At 38.3% G+C, this 19340-nt stretch overlaps 1 protein-coding gene across 1 annotated transcript in view; it reads left to right on the forward strand.

The window, feature by feature from the left end:
- The window catches only part of LOC134754970 (acid-sensing ion channel 2-like), an 87439-nt gene that overhangs the window by 27634 nt on the left and 40465 nt on the right, over positions 1-19340 (forward strand). Inside the window, exons 6-9 of the mRNA XM_063691465.1 lie at positions 1843-2052; positions 7528-7618; positions 12076-12129; positions 12215-12311. Coding sequence (XP_063547535.1) covers positions 1843-2052; positions 7528-7618; positions 12076-12129; positions 12215-12311 — 452 coding nt within the window. The remainder of the gene's footprint in view (positions 1-1842; positions 2053-7527; positions 7619-12075; positions 12130-12214; positions 12312-19340) is intronic.

Genomic DNA, 19340 nt, shown 5'->3' on the forward strand with positions numbered 1-19340 from the left:
TGGTCTTAATTTAATAGGTATTTTCCTTGAGCATCTTACGACCGGAGGAACTGACTCGTCCACAGTTAATTTGTGTACACCCGGTAAACGACCGATCCCTTGAAACACAGTTTTGTATTTATTTACTAAATTAATACAATTATTATTATCAGAAATTTCGTTTACTCTTTTAATTAGATTTAACTCACTGCATAAATCTCGTGACAATAAATTATTACAATTTACATCTAATACGTAAATCTTGCCTTTGCACTTTTTTTCACTGTTATGATGCGACAATTCCGCTACAAAATATCCCACCACAGGTAAAATGTTCTTTTCTTACTAACCTCACGCAATACCGTACCAGCATTGCTCAAAATGTCCTCACTGTACCCTGCCGTCCTGAAGCTGTCGCGCGACATGACGCAGACGTCCGCACCACAGTCCAGCTTAAACGTCACAGGAACTCCGTTCACCGCTACACTCTCGAACCACCCCTTGCTGTCGACCGACAAAATCTCCACTCCCTGTATTATTAGTTCCTCGCAATCACTTATCTCGTCTGTAGCATTATACACTTCCCGCACATAATTTACTTCTGCAACACCTCATAAAATGTCCGACACGATCGCATCTGAAACATTTAACCTTATACGCGGGACACCGATCACGTTCGTGTACGTAGTCGCAATTTGTACATTTGAATTTAGAGCCAGTCCCGCCACGATACTGTTGTTGCGGTCGTCGCGCTATCGGAGCACCTGGCGCGGCGGCGCGAGATGTGGTCGGCGTCGGCGTCGGCGCGCGGCGGTGAGGGCGCACGCGAACTTGCTCGACGTCGGCGAGCGGCGCGCTTGTACTTGCTCGCGTCGCTTCTGCGCTCGCTCCGCCCCGCACCGCTCCCGCCTGCTCACTCGCTAATTCTGCTGCGCGACACCAAGCCGTCGCATCCTCCAATTTTAAGTCCCTTTTTCTTAACATCCTTTCTCTTAATTGACCATCTTTAATTCCCCGGATTACTTGTGTTAGAATTAAACTTTCCCTCAATGTTCCAAACTCACACGTTTTACTTTTCACACGAAGTGACGCTAAGTACTTCTCAAAATTTTCACTCGTTTGATATGTCTCAAAGAACAAGTGCCGTTCGAAATTAACATTTTTCTGTGGGTCACAGCGGTCAGCGAACTATTTACATAACGCCTCATAATTACTTTATTCGCTCGAACTAATATCAAATTCTTCATATAGGTCACGACCGGTTTTTCCTATCACATGAAGTAATAGGGCACATTTTTCACGACTTGAGGACTTTTCTCAGCCTGATGCGTTTGTTTCCACCAATCCCGCCAGTTATCGGCGAGGTTGCCCGTATTCAACATGGCGGGTGGTTGTTGCACCGCCGTGTACGCCGTACCGCTTACGGCCGCACCGCCCGGACCTGGCTTACGCTTATCAGTTTTATTTTCACTGTCACTCATTCTACTAATTGACTGTTACAATCTTATGAAGGATCTAACACGAATATTCACACCTGACACCATGTAATGTTTAGGAAAAGTGCAATGAAACAATCCATTTGCTAACTCCAAGAGAACTGATTTATTTTCACCAAGCCTACCCTCAATACATGCATTCCTAATCTACCTACATATACAACAGTAGGTATAGTTGGTCAAACCAATTTGTCAGTCAGTAACAACCAGAAAAATTATACTCATCCCTTTCTTTTGGGCGCTAGTACTAGTGTAAGACAAAGATAGTATGATTTTCTCTGTCTATGTTTGAAATGAGACAGTCCTTTGACAAACTATAGTTAAAATACATAATATAATATGTACAAGCCGCAACATTTTTCGACAGATATCCGTTCACAGTCCGGAGGAGTTGTCAACAAATAATTTGGATAATAAGTTTAAGTTTGACGTGAAAACTCGAGAACAGAACTGGGTCGAGTTCCTTTTCTCGCTGGTGGAGATGGCGAACGACCCTTTGCTAAAGTTTGAGGAGCTACTCGTGCGCGGCTGCCGCTATCTGGAAGAGGTGCCAGCTATGGCGCTCTACACTTACCCTGCAAGTCTCTAATTTACTTACTTCAAAACTTTCTTAGGTTCTTAAGGCCAATAAACACAAGATGGGTTACGTAGAGGTATGATACCTCTACGTAACCCATCTTGAATGTCAAAAATGTGTTAAGATTAAAATGGTTAACTATCTGAACTAATTTCCCTATGGGACTAAACACAAAATCGAGAAATGAATCTAATGATAATAATAAATTGAGGGCCTCAAGTAGTCGAAACGTAACGTAGGTACCTAATATAGGCCCAGGGGTAAATCTAATGGACACCTTGAGGGCCTGAAGTAGTCGAAACATAACGTAGGTACCTATAGGCCCAGGGGTACATTTTTTCACGACTTTCATATCGGTCCCATGGGAACCCTTGTTCAGTATGACGATTAATATACTTTTGACATACGGGATCATTGAAATTATATTAACTGGTGTACATACGCGCGTAGTTTTATGCAGGGAGTCGGTTTAGTTTATATTTAAGCCTAACGCGTACCTATCCTTCACTTAAACTAAATAACAAAAATAGTAGTAAGGAAATAAGATGAGTTAAAAAAAAGTTGAGATGGATCAACGTACCTATGTATATTTAAACGAAAGGGCTGCTGCATTGATTGATGCAAGTTAAGTTTTATGATCTTTGCGCCAAATTATGAAACATATCTGTTGATTATGATTTATGAGTTTTTTGCTTCCAATTTCCTAACTTTAACTTATTTGCTTAATTTTCTTATGTTTTTTTTTGTTCTTATTTACTGACAATTTGATTTAACCAACTATATGTAGTTAAGTGTCGATGCCCATTAAAATGTTTGTTCTGAAGGTGAGATAGTAACTAGTTAGGTGCATAATAATAATAATATAAGCCCTTTATTCCAAATAAATTCATGAAATTACATTTCAATTAATTAATTTATAAGATAATTATATAATATTTTAATTTTTCTATTCAGTATTATTATTTGAGTTTATTTTATTTTTATTTTGTATATTTTATTTGGTTGCCCATTGTTGGGCAAAGGCCTCCTCCATCAAAAGCCATGACTTTCTGTCTTCCATCTGCGCCGGGGACGACGCTGTGGTCGTTTGTCTTCACGCGGCCACCAGTGGAGTACCCGTTCGCTCCACCTTGCATCTTGAGCTCGGGCTGCATGTCCTGCCCATCTCCACTTTGTTCTGCAGGCTACATCCACCACACATTTCAGCCCTGTCCTCTGCCTTTTGTGGCTACTCCTTATTCTGTCACGGAGTCTTAAGCCCAGCATACTTCGTTTCATTGATCTTTGAAAGACTTGTAGTTTCTTAACTGTCTCTTGAGTAAAGACCCAGGTTTGGTACCATATAATACAACAGTGTTTTCAAAGACTTTCTTTTTAAGTTTTACTGGTAGCTTCGATTTGAATATATATTCAAATCGAAGCTGTATGTTTGAGGGCCCAATAATCCCAATATTTGCCCCATGCCTTCTTTATCCGCCTTTCTACTTCTGAAGTTGTTTGATCCCGGAATGTTATGCTCTGACCTAGGTAGATGTAGTAATTTACATACGACAGTGTACATTGGTTGATTTGAAGTGGACTTTTCTTACTATTAGTCATTACACATGTTTTGCTTTTATTCATCTCGAGCCCGCACTTTCTGCTTTCTTTATCTAGACTTTGCAGCATTAGTTCAAGTTCTCTATGGTTTTCACTTAGTATCACCAAATCATCCGCAAAGCGAGGTGGGTGAGATATTCGCAATTTATTTTCAGGCCTAATCCTGTTCACTCTAGTTTTCTGAAAATGTCTTCAAGCAGTGCCGTGAAAAGGTTTGGGGACATGGTGTAACCCTGTCTAACTCCTCTTTGAACTTCAAATGGTCTGCCTTTTCTTTCCAATCTGACAGCGGCCTTACTTTTACTGTACAGTAGTTGCAGTATCTTGACGTATTTTTGATTCACACCTTGAGCTGTCAGTGCATTCCATAGTGCTTTATGTGAAATTGTGTCAAATGCCTTAGAATAATCCACAAAGGCTCTAGACTATATACTCTATATATATATATATAGACTCTTTTGGTATTCTTCATATTTTTCTATAACTTGTGTAAGTGTAAAGATGTGGTCCGTAGTAGAGTAATTAGCTCTGAAGCCAGCTTGTTCTCTCGGCTGGTTGTACTCAATAGTTGGTGTAATCCGTTTCATTAAAATCCTGGTAAACAATTTGTAGATTTTTGGTAAAAGACTAATAGGCCTATAATTACCAATGTCCTTGGAGTCTCCTTTTTTGTATATAAGTGTTATTATTGATAGCTCCCATTCTTTCGGTATTTATCCAGTAGTAATTATATTATTAAATATAGTGGTAAGTAAGGGGATCAGGGGTTCCGCAATTGCTTTAAGAATGTCATTTGTGATTGAGTCCTCTCCGGGGCTCTTGTTATATTTTAGAGTTTTGATTGCGTGTTGTACTTCCGATTCCAGGAGTGCAGGGATGTCATCGTCTTCGTTCAGGATCATCATGTTCGTTGCTATATAATTCCTTGAAGAAATCCGTTGCTGTGTGTACAATAGCATCTCTGTTAGTTGTCTTGTTGTTATGTGGTTTATTTAAGGACACTATCCAGGTTTTTGTATTGTCGAGACGTTTTTCAGCTCGTTTGACTGAGCTCCGTTGAATCGGTTCCTCTTCGATGATATTCATTTGGTGTTTTTTAATATTCTTGTTTAGTTTGTTGCTTATTATCCAGTATAATTTATTTAAGCGTTTTTTGTCTTCTCTTGTTTTATTAGCTCTTTTTTTTAGCATTTCTCTCTCTAAGATTAGATTCTCTACATCGGGGGTGATTACATCAACTCTTGTCCTCTTAGGTTGGGTTAAAGGCAATTTGTTGCAGCATTCTTTTATGTTATTAACAATTTCTGTGTATGACTCTTGAGCTGTTGTCATTTGAAAATTCTTGGTTTTTTTCTATGAATATGTTTCTCAAGGATTCTTTTTCTATTGGTAGTAGTGACTGATGTCTTCTTGGGTCTATATAGGGTTCTTTGCCTCTTTTTTCACAGTTTAGTATAATTTTTGCTCGGACTAGTCTATGGTCTGTGGGATGAGACGTGTTGATAATTTGTATATCTTCAATTGCTATGTTGGTTTTACTAACTATGAAGTCTATTTCATTTCACGTTTTACCATCTGGTGAGCGCCATGTCCACCTTTGTTTATGTTTTTTCTTAAAGTGGGTATTGAGAATTTTGAGTTGGTTCTCAAGACAGAATTCTATTAACATTTCTCCTCTATCATTTCTTTTGCCATATCTCCACGGTCCCACGGCTTTTGAGTCTTCACTGGTGCGACTTCCAATTTTGGCATTAAAATCTATTATATGTGCATAAGTATAAAGTTTCTTTGCTATCTCTTACTTTTATTTTTGGTTTTTGTAAAGTGTTTAAGTTCTGATGGAGGGTAGTGGTCTACAGCCCCACGGGGACTAGCCGGATTGGGGCCGCTTGTAGTAGTTAAATATTGTGATGACGTTTTATTTGATTGATAGGTGCCGGCGTCTGTTAGTTGCTATTGTCTATATAGTACAACCGGATTTAGTCTCACCTCGAAATCCTTCCAAAGATATGAAATTTGGTATGTATGTTAATTAAAGGTCTCTTTTTCATGTCCACACTATTTGACATTTGGGGACCTCAAGGAATCGCAGCCATCTTAGAAAATGTGTACCATCCTGGAGAAATTTGCGTTTTACTCTAAATATACGTTCTCTATGAAAATATGGTGTAAGGCAACATTAAAGCTTATTAAATTCTACACAAAAAAGTCCTAGATATCTTTGCGGAAAAAATACATCTTGTTATAGAAAATAATAGCTGAATCCAGATTTAGCGCTTATACCCTTTCAGGGGATATTCTCTTAATATGAAACTTGGAGGAATATGAATTCCACTCTTGTCTATATATTTGTACACGTTCTACTCCAATATCAACATTTTACTCGACTGCCACTTAAACAGAAAGTAGGGTTATGCGTTTAAATACTGAAAATCAGTACACCCTGTAGCTCAGGATACTGGACGGATTTTTTAAAACGACATATTGATAGATTCCTCTTGCCCTTCACAACCTGTTTACACCTGTTTTATTAAAGAAAAATCAATACAGCTGCCTTGAGAGGACGCCGAATAGTAAATCATAATTTTACTTCTAGCGCCTAAACTATTGAATGGATTTCAATAAAATAGACATCAGTAAATCCATAATTGGTACACGAGTGCTATGCAATACAAATTTACTAAAATAAATGGAGGAAAACTGTGTAAAACTTAAAAATGTGACTATAAAAACTGATTTTAGGTCTTAAATGGGATTTAAACAATAGTGACAGTAATGAAATTTGGCACCTACAATTTCAGGGATCCCTGTTTGCGTGTTATAAAATTGGAGCTTCGGGGACCACGGGGATCAAACGCCATCTTGAAAAGTATAAGTCTTTTTAGATTTTTCTGTTTTTCTCGGAATATCTGGGTTAAATGTGAATACTGTGTATAGCGAAACAAAAGCTTATTAAGTTCTACACAAAAAAGGTATAAAACACCATGTCCCTAAAACGGAGCTTTCTTCTAGAAATATATTTAAACCCATAACCCTACTTTCTGTTTAAGTCGCAGTCGAGTAAAATGTTGATATTGGAGTAGAACGTGTACAAATGTATAGACAAAAGTGGAATTCATATTCCTCCAAGATTTATATTAAGAGAATATTCCCTGAAAGGGTATAAGCGCTAAATCTGGATTCAGCTATTATTTTCTATAACAAGATGTATTTTTTCCGCAAAGTTATCTAAGACTTTTTTATGTAGAATTTAATAAGCTTTAATGTTGCCTTACACCATATTTTCATAAAAAACGTATATTTAGAGTAAAACGCAAATTTCACCAGGATGGTACACATTTTCTAAGATGGCTGCGATTCCTCGAGGTCCCTAAATGTAAAATAGTGTGGACATGAAAAAGAGACCTTTAATTAACATACATACCAAATTTCATAACTGGAAGGATTTCGAGGTGAGACTTAATCCGATTGTACTAATAAGTGTTTTTCTCGGACAGCGAGTATGACCCTGCTAGCGTAAAAGCGGCAGCGTCGCGAGGGCTTACCCCGCTTACTTATTTGTTACAAATTAATATTATGTAGCAAAGTTATTGCAAAAGATCCACAGTGGCCTGGTCCACGATTCTCTGTACCCCACTCTCCCCTACTTACTAAAGTTAATTGTGCACTATTTGTTACATTCTTATTGAATTGGATGTGCCTACTACCATATTTGAAATAATTTTGTCTGACTAATTCATAATATATTGAACGTACTCGTAAATAGGTACTTGACGATAGCCATCAAAATTGTACGCCTTATTTTTTCTTTATTGTTTTGTCTGATTGCAAAGTTTTCATATTATAATGAAAAAGTACAAGTGTTCGAGTTTTTAGGTATACTCTTACGGAGCGTGTAAGCTGGCTGAGAGCACCAAAGACTCATTTCGTCACTGCGGCTGCGTGCACCCGGCGCGCGACTTGACTAGTGAGTTCGCTGCATTATTTCATCGCGTCACAGCCGCGCACTGTAGGTACGCTACGCTACGAAAGAGGACCGATTGTTTACAAATAAAAATATTGAAATCATGGTATAATAATATACTCCGCCTGGTACTCGGATCTCTTTCGAGGCTCGCGAACCACGTGACTGACACAAGCCTACGTCAACGTGAACCTGTGAACAGAGGCTTGTGTCAGTCACGTGGTTCGCGAGTCTCGGAACCACGTGACTGACACAAGCCTACGTCAACGTGAACCTGTGAACAGAGGCTTGTGTCAGTCACGTGGTTCGCGAGTCTCGGAACCACGTGACTGACACAAGCCTACGTCAACGTGAACCTGTGAACAGAGGCTTGTGTCAGTCACGTGGTTCGCGAGTCTCGGAACCACGTGACTGACACAAGCCTACGTCAACGTGAACCTGTGAACAGAGGCTTGTGTCAGTCACGTGGTTCGCGAGTCTCGGAACCACGTGACTGACACAAGCCTACGTCAACGTGAACCTGTGAACAGAGGCTTGTGTCAGTCACGTGGTTCGCGAGTCTCGGAACTCGGAAGAGAGCCGAGCGGACAGGCGGGCGGAGTATATTATTATACCATGATTGAAATGCTAAATTCTGACTGTCAGATGGTTTCTTGTAGTTTGTCAATATTGTTACAATCATCTTAATATCAAGTTATATTTATAAAGTACGTTTATCTACAAACATATCATAAACCCTCTATGCCTTCAAAAACTGTTTAGTTACAATGAAAATTTTGTAATAGCACAGAATAAATTAATTAAAAAATTAAAAACACGACTGCGGAGTTTTAAGCGAACTGAAAAGCTAAAAATAATTTTGATGTTAGTTACATAACTTTATGAATTTAAATTGGAATATAAATGTACACTTACGGTCATTTACACTAAATACAAAGGTTTATGCACATTTATGATGTGACTGTACCTGTGTATTTTATTTCGATTGCAGTCGGGGGACCTTTTGAATGGGAAAATGCACTACATCAAGGTCCCCCGACTGCAATCAAAATAAAATACACAGGTACAGTCACGTCATAAATGTGCATAAACCTTTGTATTTAGTGTAAATGACCGTAAGTGTACATTTATATTCCAATTTAAATTCATAAAGTTATGTAACTAACATCAAAATTATTTTTAGCTTTTCAGTTCGCTTAAAACTCCGCAGTCGTGTTTTTAATTTTTTAATTAATTTATTTTATTTTATTCATTTTAGTGACAAAACGAACTAAAAACTAAAACTATGATTTATAAAAAATTCCAGGCAATTTTTAAATGTAGATATTCATTTTGACCTTTTAATTAGCTCAACGTTCCGGAATTGAAATACGGTCATCTTTTCTGTGGGCAATATGTTCACGGTTTGGGACATTTCACATCTTTATATTTACAAAGACAGCTTTTAAGAAGTAGTACTTAGTAGTTTTGAATGTTTGAGGCTCAGGAGACTCATAAAGTCTCATAAATTCAATTTTTACTTAAAAAGATTTTTATTAAATTATCTTTGACGCGACATTGGTACGAACCACGCATGGCCTTTGGCAAAATAGCAGGTTGATAGAGTAAGACAAAGATAAGTCTGCAGCGATTTTGATTGTCCAGACTGTGCAGTCATTATTTTAAATGGGAAATTTCTTTGAAATTATAACGTATAATTAACACTTGCACACTTGCACAAGCCGGCCCAAGACGTCCAAAAGAGACGCGCTTCTATGAAAAGCCTAAAGCAAAGCTGCGGGAGGTTAGTGCTGAAACACAAAACCATTGTACAAATATCGAAATGCGTAGGACTTATAACTATGCAAAGGCCGAAGGCCGAGCTCCACGAGGTCCCACAGCCCGGTCTTTAAGCGCGCCTTCGTTATTAATTTAAGATACTAGAGGAAATTGCAGGAAGCGCGTACCTGTTGGACACTCCGGGCCTTCGGCCCTAGGTGGAGTGCGGCCTACGGCCCTCGCGTTTAGACACTTGTAACATTGTTCTGTGTTTGAATACTAAAAGTGCGCTACTCTCGAACTCGAACGCTTCGGGCCTGCGGCCTTCGCATTTAGATACTTGTACTATTGTTCTATGTCTGAATACTAAAGAAACGCGCGTCTCTCTCGGACTCTTCGGGCCTTCGGCTATGTGCGTAGGATAAATTACAGGAAGTTCGCACAGTCAAGTGGGTTAACTGGGGACAGGTGGGATAACATTACTAACTTACTTACTACTTGCTTGGTTGGCGCGATGACCCAAAATGAGTCTTGGCTTCCGACACAAGAGCAAGCAATTTTTGCCCTGTCCTGTGCGGATTCACGCCAGCTTTCACTGACGCCGAGCTATAACATTAGAGAAAGAAAAAATGTCCCAATTATAGTCTACTTTTACATTATTTGAGTCATGTTTTAACAGTCTCAGGGCAGATTTTTTTATCTAATTCAATTAGAACATATTAATATTGTGTTCGGTTACCGGTTATATTATATAAAACAAAATATGTCTACAATAGTTACCCCATCTGTCCTCAACTCCTCAGTTACCCCACTTGACGGTACCTTGTTTTCGGCCTTTGCAATTAAGATACTAGGGGGAAGTCGCGGAAAACGCGCACTCCGGGTCTCCGGCCCTACGCGGAATTCAGACTTCGGCCTATGAATTTAGACATTTGTACCTACTATCGTTCTGTGTCTGAACACCAAATTGTTAAAGGCGCTCCTCTCTCGGACGCTTCGGGCCTTCTTTTATTTAGTCCTTAAATTAATACACAAAGTCGACTTCATGTCGCGAGCTTTCTACATGTTTAATTAACATACTCTCTCTCTCTCTCTCTTCTCTCCTGACCGATTCCGGCCACAGAGACTGCAAATTATGTCTAGGAGCGGGAACTGAGCTGGTCCGCCCGCTCGTGCGCCCTCATGTGACTGCAGTATCCAATTTTCGTCTGCAGTGCTCGTCCACACCGAGATTTACAATCATGAAAATTCGTATAGTAGTACTAAAGCTAATATGAAATGGAGTTAGTAGGTACCTACCTATGCACGAGTTCAAACAAAATCTGGTTAATTTTTTTCCTTTACAACCAGGTTAAATCAGTAGACAAGTACAAATTTAAAAGCAATACGAATATCATCGTTTAAATCGAAGTTCACACAAATATAAAATGTTTGTTTAATTTCAAAATTTACACTATACCATATTTTATTTATGTGTACTACGTATATTTTTATGATCAGCGGTAAAATTATTTTATTTAAGACGTCACTAAAAATAATATAGAAGGATTTAATTTCTTAACATATTTCAAAAATCCTTATTCTACCAAATTAAGAATCAACTGCATATGTTGCATATATATTTTGAATCGTCTCTCAAAGCTCTTCATTTTGATACCCCACTCGATAAGTTTGCAAGAATTTTTTTTCCAAATGTCGCGCGTTATTTTGTATTACGTCCGCCATGTTGTTTTTATAATGACGTCACATAGCCTATGTCACCCGGGATGACGTAAGGATTCCAATGATATATCATACATCTAAATCGGTTAAGGCATTCAGAAGTTATGGTGGAATAAAGAAACTCACATACATACAAACATGAACGCTGAAAACAATACACTCCTTTTTTGGGCAGTCGTGTAATAATAGTACTATCGGACAGAAAGGAAACTTCCTGCAAAACCGAAGTTTGACAGCGGTTCATGGTCGAATCATGCTGTCCCTTTCTAATATATGGCACTATCCCTTTCGGCTATTTGGGGTTAATTGTCAAAATTCTGTGGTCGTGCACGCAAAGGGACGTCAAGTTGTGCCAACCCTAATAATTGCTCGGAGCAATCCTGAGCCGAACGGAGCTCTAATATCATTCGAAATGACGTTTCATTCAAATTTAAATGTCAATTGCATACAATTTTGACAAATCTCGCATGTTAGTTGGTATCGAACGACATGGCAATAGGCCCCCGACTAGTTTGTCTCTGAATTAAAAAAAAACTACGGATGCGTGACATGCGTGATAAACTTTTCATTTACCGCCATTTGACGTACAGTAAAGTTTATCTGTTAATTCGTTTGTAAGTATACAATTAATTTGTTTTGTAGTTTTTAAACTGACGATAGCAAAAGTTTCGTGTAAAATGAGCGATAAAGATATTTTGGAGACGCCACCTCATATCCGCGTGTTCCGCCAGAGAGCAACGATGCCCCAATGTCGTTTGTAATATGAGGTTAGTGAATATATCATAGAGGGTTAAAGGGTTTATAATATGCGTGTGTAGATAAAATAGTGTACCTATGTAACTGTACTACATACTTAGGCATTAAAACACTCGTGTGGTCCCTCTCACTCTCACTTCGTTCGTTTCTTAAACTCACACTCGTATAAATGCATTTCATTATGTAAGAGTCACATAAACTACTATTAACTAATCTCTTTTCAGACAAAGATAAATATTGCAATTATACTGGGCTCAATTGTTTGGTGACCTATGATGGTATGAATTTAAGATTACTTATTTGTCTGATTGAGGACTTTTGAAAAAATAAAAATATATAAGAAGTATTTTTCCATTCAACAAGCAAACAAGAACAAGTTAGGCATCGAGCAGACCAAAAACGACGCACCGTGCTTGCCGTCCTGCAGCGAGAGTGAGCTGACCACAACACACATTTCCAAGTAAGGAAACTAAATACCTACTAAGGTACTTTTGCGAATTTATTTATTTAGACACCAGACAGTAAGAAAGTTGTTCTAGGAATACATATTGTACATATGCCCCATTTTTAAAAGCTCTTAAGTTGCAAATATTACACCCCTGTCGAAATGTTTTACTAAATATGACTAAAGATAGCCTAATAACTTTTTTTTTGTTATCGGAGTGGGCGAATGCTGTTACGCACCGTCCTCCCGGCCGCGAGGGCATTGATGGGAAGGGGGGGGGGGGGGTGGGACTCGCCGCTCCTTGCCTACTAGCTCGCTCTAAGGCGCTCCTTCAACGTATCCAAAATGCTTGCGCCCGTTTCTGCTTCCCCATCCCTCCACGGACTCACGTGACTCCCTATATTAATAGTGGTAGGATGTTGAAAATGGATGCACGACGTTCGTTGCATTTTGCGTCACTGCTTTTCGGTGTTGTCCATTTTCAACAACCTCTGTACCTCTTCAACAAATTAAAGTTTTCCACCCGCCCGACTAGAGAAGCCATTCGACTTATCTGCCCGAGACACGGCAGTTCAGCAGCATTTCGTGGCAGTTTTCGCTACTCTGCCACGAAATGCTGGAACAACATACCTCCGCCTATACGTAACTCTAAGACACTATTCACATTTAAACTCCAATTTAAAAAATATCTTTTTAGCCTGCAAATCCCGTGCTCGTTGCGTCCCATGGATTTCTCAAATCGTCGGACTTAGTTTTTTTTTTTTTACCAGAGATACATAAAGTTATTATTTTATCTACCTCTTATAATGTCTATAATACTAATAATATCTACCTACCCTTACCATCATAACATTTTACCCTACATGAATCTATAACCTATCTGTATCTTTATAGTAAGTATTTATATTATTTGTATTTTTATATTTATCCCAAATAGTTCTAAGCTACCCTCCGGCCCGGGGTGCCACAGAAAACCAGCGCTGTGGTATTTATTTATACCAGAGCATATGCTGAGTGGCGTCCTTTTGTAGCCACTATAGCGGCGCCAAAATTTGTTGTTATTCAATAACCCTTACCTTACTCCTTTTTCTATAACTACCATTGTACCTAGCTTTAAGTGTTTAGTGAGTAAGTTCTTTTTTGTAACTGAGGTGGCGCTGTTTGTAGAAGGTCTTTACAATAAATGTCTTTTCCCCTCACTAGCTCGGAAAGTTGTCGTTTATCCTTCAATACAAGCGGGGAAAAACGCGTTTTATCCACTAGTGGGGAAAGTAATTTGACCTTGGATGGAGCGTGTTTAAGTAGCTTGACAGATAACAAAACGTAAAACGCTCATGATAATGGTTCGTTCGATATTAATTATCATTAAATAAATGGTTTGAGAATCTAATAAAAAATACCAAATTTAGCTTTATTTAATGATTTTAAGTCATAAACCTTAAAATTCCATAAGAAACGTTTGTTTTTTTATAATGATGTTAAATATAATTCTGAACGCACAAGTTGAGTCGATGCAATTTCAAAACGCATCGTTGACATTTCACACATCAGAAATGTCAACATTGTCAACAAATTTTTTACTTAAAACCTTATCTCACCGACTCGCGTAAAAATACACAACTTCCAGAGTTTTCTGTTATAATATCGTAAAGAAATGAGTGATTCCAGTGATGAAGATGATCTAACGCCAGTGGATGTTGCACTTTCCTCGCTATAGTGAGGTGAAAAGTTTTGTGTTACACACGGGCGCAAATGTATTTTACTTCTCGTGTGTTGAAACACTCGCTACGCTCAGGATTCTATTTTAGAACCACTCGCTTCGCTCGTGGTTCACCTATAGAATCCTTTCGCTTGCTCGTGTTTCGATTCTACACTCGCGGGTAAAATACAACTTTGCACCCTTGTATAACAAATAACTATTTTCTTTCTTTTCTTTCTTTCTTTCTTTCAAGATAGAAATCAGATGGAAAATATGCTAAATAACTAACATCTATACGTTGTAACCTTGTATTTTAGATTTTATAAAGAAATCGATATTTTAAACCTGTACTTGGGCGAAGCCTTCTTCGTCATTACAAACCAAAAGCAAATGTTGAAGAAGTAGACGAGTGTCAGCAACATGGTGACCTGTGACAACCGGCACAGCCGCAGAAAACTTAACTTCAGAGAACCACTGCAACAAAACGAGATGTCTATCAACTGTTCTCCTATAGGACAGGACACATCACAGGACAGGTACCATACCAACACAGGTACCAACCAGTCGTAAACTGAAAATAAATCCAAGTTTCATGTATCGATAATTGCTCATCGAATAATTCAGGATGCTCAGAGGAATGTGAGATCTTAACAAAACCTTTATTAATTAATTTAAAATTATACCTGTGACCTAAGTCAATTGACTATTATATGATAAGTTTAATACTTACTCTCTATCTGAAAATTCTTCTAAGTTTATTGAATGATATGAGTCGTCGTCATTTGCCGGTTGGTCTGGGAGCACTAAATAGTCTCTGGTAAATTGTTCTTGCAAGCAGCATATTCTTTCCATTATAAACGATAATAGAATCGCCCAGAAGTAATCCAAGTACTCGAATCCGAAAAAACAGCTTTTCATTTCGTCCATCCTACCGTGAGATTGTGATTGTGGTACCCAAGTTTAGTTTTGATGGAAGAGTACGGAGTGCAAGAAATTGGTGACGGTTGATACCGGCAAGGCGAAGGCACCATGTTGGAATGGCCCCAGCAAGGAGCCGCGCATCTGCCACACGAGGTCGCCGCCCGTATAGCTTTTTCCTCGTTGTATACTGCTGCTACACTAGGAAAACTAGTTTAATCATTTTGCCAGTTACCAAATTTTTTGATAATTTTTACTCATTTTACACGTTTGACAGGAGCTATTTTGACAAATGTTGCATAAAATATTTTCTTTTTCCCTTTTTCACCAGATACATACCTACATGCCTACATCTATGCCTACATGTCACTGTCGATTATTTAATAGGGGGTAATACTGCAATTACTGCAATGGTCAAAATAATTAATATAATTATAAAAGATCAGTATTTTTTTCTGTGTTTAGCACAACACAATCGGAACAGGACAAACTGCGAAATCTCTTGGACAGTGATGAAATTTGGTAAATATGTTAATTAAAGGTCCCTTTTTTATGTCCACACCTTTTAACATTTTGGGGACCTCGAGGAACCGCAGCCATCTTGGAAAATTTGTGCCTTTGTGGCGGCCTGAGCTATCTGGCCTTTTCGGCCACATGTCTATGGTATAGAAAGATAATTAATAAAGATAATAATTATTGTTTCCTTTTATTAATTTGTTTTTACCTAAATAAATATATTAGAAATAATGTTAACAGTTTAATTCAGTATATTTACATGGTAGCAGAGCGTGGTTGTTAAGGTGTAACATGGCAAACCTGCATAGTGCAGCCACCGTGCGCACTGGCCGGCTGTAAAAAAAAACTAAGCCATTCGCCCGTCTTTTGTTTTTTTCTCATAATTTTTCTCTGGGAATTTTGTTGCAAATAACCCACAACTCTGATTACTTATATTTATTTAATGTGACTCCATGCTTATGTGATTTGTGTTAAAAGTATTAATACGATAGTAATACGAGGGCTGCGTCTAATGCAGGTAAAATTTGTATAGTATTAAGTTTATGTTTAAATTAAACCTAATCCAAGTCTTATTTGTACGTCACTGGTTCTTGTAACTGAATGAGGCTTGGGTTAGGTTTCAACCCGGAAACTAAAAACGCACGATTGTTGCAGCCCTTTCTTTTGGTTTAAAACTGAAGACGCATGATTGAAGCTACTTATTTTCTGGATATTCGCTCTTGAAGTTTTTATCTGCTTGCGCCTGGTGAGCCCGCGTAGCCCGCAGTTGCTACTACCGCTGCGGAAATTCATCGTTCGGCTCGACGAAGATTGGAAATCGAAAACGTTAAGGCCAGTGACGATATTTTATTGGTTTTGACTCGTGTACTGACAGAAATTAGTTTAATTTATTGTACATATTTTATTATTATATTGTTTTACTATAAGAACCTAGTTTTCATTTTCTACCGCTCTAGTTAGCCGGCTACATTGGCGCCCAAAGGGTATTCTGTCAGTACGTGGGTCTTTAAGGACTTGGATTGGGTTATATACATACTTGTAAATACTATACGCGTTTGTGCATACCTTAATTTTATTGTGTGTTATGTTTTTTTTCTTAGTTCTGTGTATTTATTAAGTGTAATTATAGGTACTAGATTTATTGGTGTTACCAATACTTGCAGTTTGCATTTTGCCGTTTGGTACATATAATATAAGTACACACTTATTACAGTATAACGCATACATAGTACATATTTGTATGTATGTCTGTATGTTTTTCTTGTAAATAGTCTGTTTCATTAGGACGTGCGTTGTTTTATAGAGATCTAACATGGATTTGTCTAGTGTTAATGTAAATATGTTAAATAAGTCTGAACTTATTTACGAAATAAGTATCAGGCAAGAAAAGCCTCTCGACACGGATGTAGAACTGAAACAACAGTTGAGTAACTTGTTGATTAAATATGCGGGTGAGGACTTGTCCTCTATTTTTTCAGTCGCCGATGACTTGTCAGGCGCTGAAAAATCACTTTCCTTCATTGAGGATAAAATAATTTTATACGAAATTACCGGTGATTCAAAACTTGTAAATAAAATTCAGGCTTATCTTGTACATATATATATGCGCCTTCAGCGTATTGATATTTCGGACACTGAGCAATATTGTAATACTTATAAAAGTCTCGTATCGAAATTCAGCGCCTTGAAAATGCGTTTTGATACAAAAAATGGCAGTAACAGCGATTCTTCGTCATCATTTGTTACCGCGAGCTCTGATAAAAGTTCAGAGGGTAAACTTATTGTTCATTGTGACAGGGCGGTAACAAGCGAGTTTCGGAAGTTTACATACGCGGGTAAAGGTTGGCCGCGTAGTTTTGTGCAGAAGGTTGAGGAATTTGCGATTTCTAGGAGCTTGCCTACTAGTACCTTATTAAAACATTCCTATGAAATGTTTACGGATGCAGCACTTCACTGGTTCCGTGCCTACAAGGACAGTTTTTCCACCTGGGAAAGCTTAAGAGTAAAATTGTTTGATGATTTTGGTATTCTAGATTATGACTATAAACTAATGCGTCAAATTCAGGACCGTACTCAAGGTAAAGATGAGTCGGTCGTTGCGTACCTTGCCGTTATGTCTGGTTTATTTGGCCGGCTCAGCTATACTATGCCTGAGACAGATAGGTTACAAATCTTACTAAGAAATATCCGTCCTGAATACGATTGTATGGTAGCTCAAGCTGAGATTAAAACTATTGAGCACTTGAAGGCTGTATGTAGGAAGTATGAGGCGTGCCTTGATCGCTCGAGGAACTTTAAGGAGCCTCCTACTGCCAGTCCTTCGTCTCTGACTGACGATTTTGTGTATAAACCTGTAAATAGTAAGTCTGTAAATATTGTTAGCTCAAGTAAGCAGTTTTGTGTGCGCTGTAGAGTGAATGGCCATTCTTTGCGTTCATGTAAGGAACCACGCAAGATAGTGTGCTTTAAATGCGGCCAAGATGGTTACCGCAGCACTGAATGCCCTCAATGTAAAAAGTCTGCTCATATATATAAAGTCTGCTAAATAACTTGGAATTGTTATTGAAAAAGTTGACTGACGAAAATAAAAAGTTTCTCATAGTGGGCGATCAAAATGTAAATTATCTTACTAGTAATAACTTGCGACAACAGGTTGATGATGTACTTAGCAGTTACGGCTGCTCCAATACTGTGACATTCCCGACACGCGTGACCACTGACTCCGCATCGTGCATTGACTGCGGCATAGCGAACCATGCCCGCAGCTGCCTCACTGTGTCGCCAGTGGACACTGCTATAAGCGACCACAACGGCCAAAAGTATGTTTTCACAATACAACACAGGAACGCAAAAAACAACAAGAAACAGTTTGTCGAGCGACGGTTATTTAATAAAGAATGTATTCAATTATTTTATGTTGACATTTTGAGTTATGATTTTGATTTTATTTATGATGCAACTTATGACATAGAATCAAAATTTGAAAAATTATTAAACATTTTGACATACCACATAAATTTACGCTTTCCGATTAAGAGAATAAAAGTAAATCGAAATAAACGCACGCCTTGGCTGACCGATGAACTTTCTGAGTATATAAATAAATATAAAGACCTTGTAGAAATAAGAAGACAATACCCTGGCAATCCTATTATATCCGACTGTATAGAACATTATTCAAAGCTTATACATTCAAAGACATTGATTGCTCGGAGAGTTCATATAGAGAACAAGCTGAAACACAGCAAAAATCCAAGCAAGGAAATTTGGAGGATTGTTAACGAGGAAGTTGGCCTAAAGACTAGATCTAGTATTGCTTGTTTAAATGATCCAACAACAAATAACAAAGTACCTAGTAACGAAATTCCGAATGTTTTTAATATGCATTTCATCAATTCCGCAAATAAGTACCTTATACAAATAAATGAACACCAGTCCTCGCAATACCTCAGTCAACACCTCAGTGGCTCGTCCGTGCCCGCTTACTGTCTTCCTACAATAACGCGTGACTTACTGTACAAAACAGTGCAATCAATGTTGAAAACGCGTAAAACCGTAGACACATATGATATATCGCTAGACATAATCCTATGTGTCTGGCCGGTCGTTTCAGACATCTTGATTGTACTGATTAGTAACATGTTTGCAACCGGTGTATACCCGCAAGTGCTTAAAAGTACTAGGGTGTGTCCGGTTTTTAAAGGCAAAGGGGACAGGAGTGACGTGACAAGCTATAGACCTATCACCATAGTACCCACCATCTCCAAAATTGTAGAATCAATCCTGTCATCCAGCTTAATGACTCACCTTGAGGACAATGATTTGCTCACGGAAAACCAGTTTGCCTATAGAAAAAAGTTGTCAACAATTACAGCCGCACACAAATTCTATGACCATATCGTAACGGCTCT

Source organism: Cydia strobilella, chromosome Z (assembly GCF_947568885.1).
Source record: "Cydia strobilella chromosome Z, ilCydStro3.1, whole genome shotgun sequence".
Taxonomy (NCBI): domain Eukaryota; kingdom Metazoa; phylum Arthropoda; class Insecta; order Lepidoptera; family Tortricidae; genus Cydia; species Cydia strobilella.